At 50.7% G+C, this 3,286-nt stretch overlaps 1 protein-coding gene across 1 annotated transcript; it reads right to left on the bottom strand.

Annotated features, from left to right (window-relative positions):
* Window positions 1-706: 706 nt before the first annotated feature.
* P168DRAFT_316917 (serine/threonine protein kinase SAT4) lies at window positions 707-2,344 on the bottom strand (the record flags this gene model as incomplete). Its single annotated transcript, XM_024840061.1, has 2 exons — window positions 707-838; window positions 896-2,344. The coding sequence occupies 2 exons, from the start codon at window positions 2,342-2,344 to the stop codon at window positions 707-709; spliced, it is 1,581 nt and encodes a 526-aa protein (XP_024693984.1).
* Between the last annotated feature and the right edge of the window lie 942 nt (window positions 2,345-3,286).

A 3,286-nucleotide genomic window follows, 5' to 3' on the forward strand; every position in this document is an offset into this window, starting at 1 on the left:
CTAACAAGCTGTTCAAACGTGGGGTATTATAATGAAAAAAAAATCGCACGACGCCTGGGAAATAAAAAAGTCCAACCATAATCGCTAAGTCATCAATATCATAAGATCAAACCGCCATGCCACTAAACAAACACTAATCGCTGGAGGAAATGTGAGGATTATAAGGTATATAAGATGAGAAGAAAGGGAGAAAGGAGAAGAAAACAAAGAAAACAAAGAAAAGAAAAAAGGAAACTAAAAGTAATGGTGAACCTGTCACAATGCTTACGTCCAGAAGCATCGTCCAGCAGATGGGTGAAGATGGGAAAGAAAAACAGCTGCTCAAGGTCATGACTCTCCGTTGCATTGGCATGAAACATAAAGACCAAACTAAGCCCATATGCTAAGTAGCACAAAAAGAGAAGAAGAAGAAAAAAGAAACATAAACACATGCGCCTGTATAGAAAAATGAGAAGTAAAAATTTTCAAAGATGCCTCCTTCTATCATGATGAGAAGGCCAAATACCCGCCTCCCCTTTCCGAACAAGGAGAAACAGAAAAAACCACCCAGATTTTTGGTGAGGTGCTGGTTACCAATGGGGATACACAGTCCGGACCATCTCATATACCCCGGTGACTTATGTCCTCCCCAAGAGTAGGCGGAAAAGATACATCACCCTGCCAAGTCAACCTCAAGATGGCAAAGGTCATTTGATGTGGTCGATTTTTAAAACCCTTCCTCGCCCGCCTTGCACAGCTTGATCTCGCGAAGCCATTCGGATTTGAGAACCTGCGAGGCGTTGATACGACGGGTAGGATTAGGATCAAGGATGGAGTAGATCACGTTGCGGCAACGGGCCTGGTATTTAGCGTTAGCAGAGGCGTCCCACCGCCCACCATGACGAGGAACCCTTACCCGATGCAAGGTCTCAATCGGAGCATATCCATCCTCATGCTTGCGTCCCTCGAGGTACTTCTGGTAGAACTCGTCCTCGTTCTTGCGAGCGACGCGCCAGAGGTGGCGTCCGGTCCGCATGGCCATGTAGATAACGCCGGTCGCCCACAGATCGACCGCCCGCGGATCGAATTCCTTCTCCACGTATTCTTCGGGGGAAATATAGGGGGCGGAGCCACAGAGGCCAGCAGTCATGTGTGCCTCCTTCTCCCAGGCCATCCGGAAACACTCGCCGTTCCCGAAATCGGTGATCTTCAGGGCACCATGCGTGGTCAGTAGGAGGTTCTCCGGTTTGAGATCCCGGTGGGCAACACCCATCTCGTGCATGTACTCCACGCCACGCATCAGCTGTTTGAAAAAGCAATCTGCCTCGGCAACCTCGAGTTTTCCTGCGGCCAGCACAAGGGTGTAGAGGTCACCGCCTGCACAGTACTCCATGACCTCGCAGTAGTCGCCCTTGGCGTCCTGCAGAAGGTCTAGCGTGTGGATGACGTTGGGATGGCGAAGGGATGACGAAATACAGAATTCGGACGTTAACCGCTTCTGGTACTTTTTGGAGGTTTCCTGTGGGCGACGGCGGAACTCCTTGACGGCGTACAGCTGTTCCGCCTTGGAGTCCTTGGGGTCGACTTTGTGGGATATCCGGACAATACCGAAGGCACCCCGCCCCACGATTTCCTGGCATTTTCCATACTTGTCGACCAGGGACGCCGTGGCGTTCGGTCCGCCCTTCTTATCGGCGGCGAGTTTGTCGCGTTCCGTCTTGAACTGGTCGATCCAGGTGGACATGAGTGACAGTTGCTGATCCTCCACGTGGTCATCCTTCTTCCTCCCGCCACCGAGCATGTCTCGAAGCAGGTCGGTCAGCTTCTCTTGGCGGCGGGCACTCCTCAGGTGATGACAGTGCGAGTGGCTTTCGGACAGCACCTCGAATCGCTTGCTTAGCGGCACGCCCTCCTTTTGCTCCTTGTTGCTGGCGGGCTTGGGCCTCTTCTCATTTTCCTCTTTCAGAGAGGCTTGACGGGACGGAGCCCGGGACGGCGGCTTAGATGACGGTTTGGATGACGGGCGAGAGGTCGGTTTGGACTGTTTCGTGGTACTGCCATTGGTGGGCAGCTTGACACTGTCGGTGCTGCTGTCGGAGAGTTCTCTCGGTGTTTCCAACTCCCTGGGAGTGGTCTTCCCGGTGCTGCTGAACATACGCGAGATGCGATTCACCATGGTTGGCCGGGTGGGTGGCTTGGTCGACGGAGGAGGCACGGGGACGGCCTCCCCGTTGGCAGCGGACAGGTTCATGCCCGCAACAGCACGTGTTACCTCACAGTCTCCATCTCGATGGTCGGGGAATATCTGAGATGTGGTTGCGGAGGAGACAGCGGACGGTACAGGTGAAGGGGATAGTGGAGTCATGTGCGATAATCCGGTGGATGGAGTCTTAAAGAACAAGAGGACGGAATTCGCCCCCCGTGATGATAAAGGGAGAAAGACCAGTGCCTACAGCACGAGGCTGGTAAGGCCACGAAGGATATAGCTCACGAAGTAGATGAACGGACAGAAGATGAGTAGGAAGGAAGGAGGAAACAAAAAAAAAAGAAGGGAAAAAAGGCAGAAAAAGAGGGAGGCGAGTGGACAGGGCCCTAAAAAAATTGGCTCCGGTAGCGGGTGGTAATGTGGTGTGCGGCCTGAGGCAAGTACCCAGTGTATGGAGAGTACAGTACAGGCTGAACAGGTGACTTTGATGTGACGACACACTGATCAGTGGAGTCAACCAGGGGAGGATGAAGATCAAATAAGCAAAAGCTGCAACGAGAGGGGGAAAAAAAGAATAATATAAAAAAGAGTACCGAGCAACAAGGCACGGAATGCCCAGAGATGATGGTATTACACAGGGTACCACAAGATGAAATGGGCTATGCAAGCCGTTTGAATTCCACGGTATATGGGAAAGAGGCGAGGTAAGGAACAAGGTAAGAGGTAGTAAGTGATAAGGTAATAAATAATAAGGGAGAGAGGACACTAAGGGAATTTTTTTGTTTGGTATGGAGAAAGAAAAGAAGCTGCCTACCCGGAGAGGGGGGAGAGGGCAGAGGTTGAAATAGGGAAATATTTGGCTAGTTGAGTAGGTAGGAATGACAACGATGCGAGTCACCGCAGTAGTAAAATAAAATCGAATGACATGAAATGATCAATAATAACACAACAATTGATGGGAAGGTAGTATATAGAAGAGTAATCGTTCCAGTATTTTGTAGTAAGAGTAAGACGGTAGTATGGGCGGAATGAAATACCTCGTTGAAGTATGGACGAACAGGCTAAGAGAGAAGTACTCATGACAAGCTCCAGAGTATATTG

Source organism: Aspergillus campestris (assembly GCF_002847485.1).
Source record: "Aspergillus campestris IBT 28561 chromosome Unknown P168scaffold_4, whole genome shotgun sequence".
NCBI lineage: Eukaryota > Fungi > Ascomycota > Eurotiomycetes > Eurotiales > Aspergillaceae > Aspergillus > Aspergillus campestris.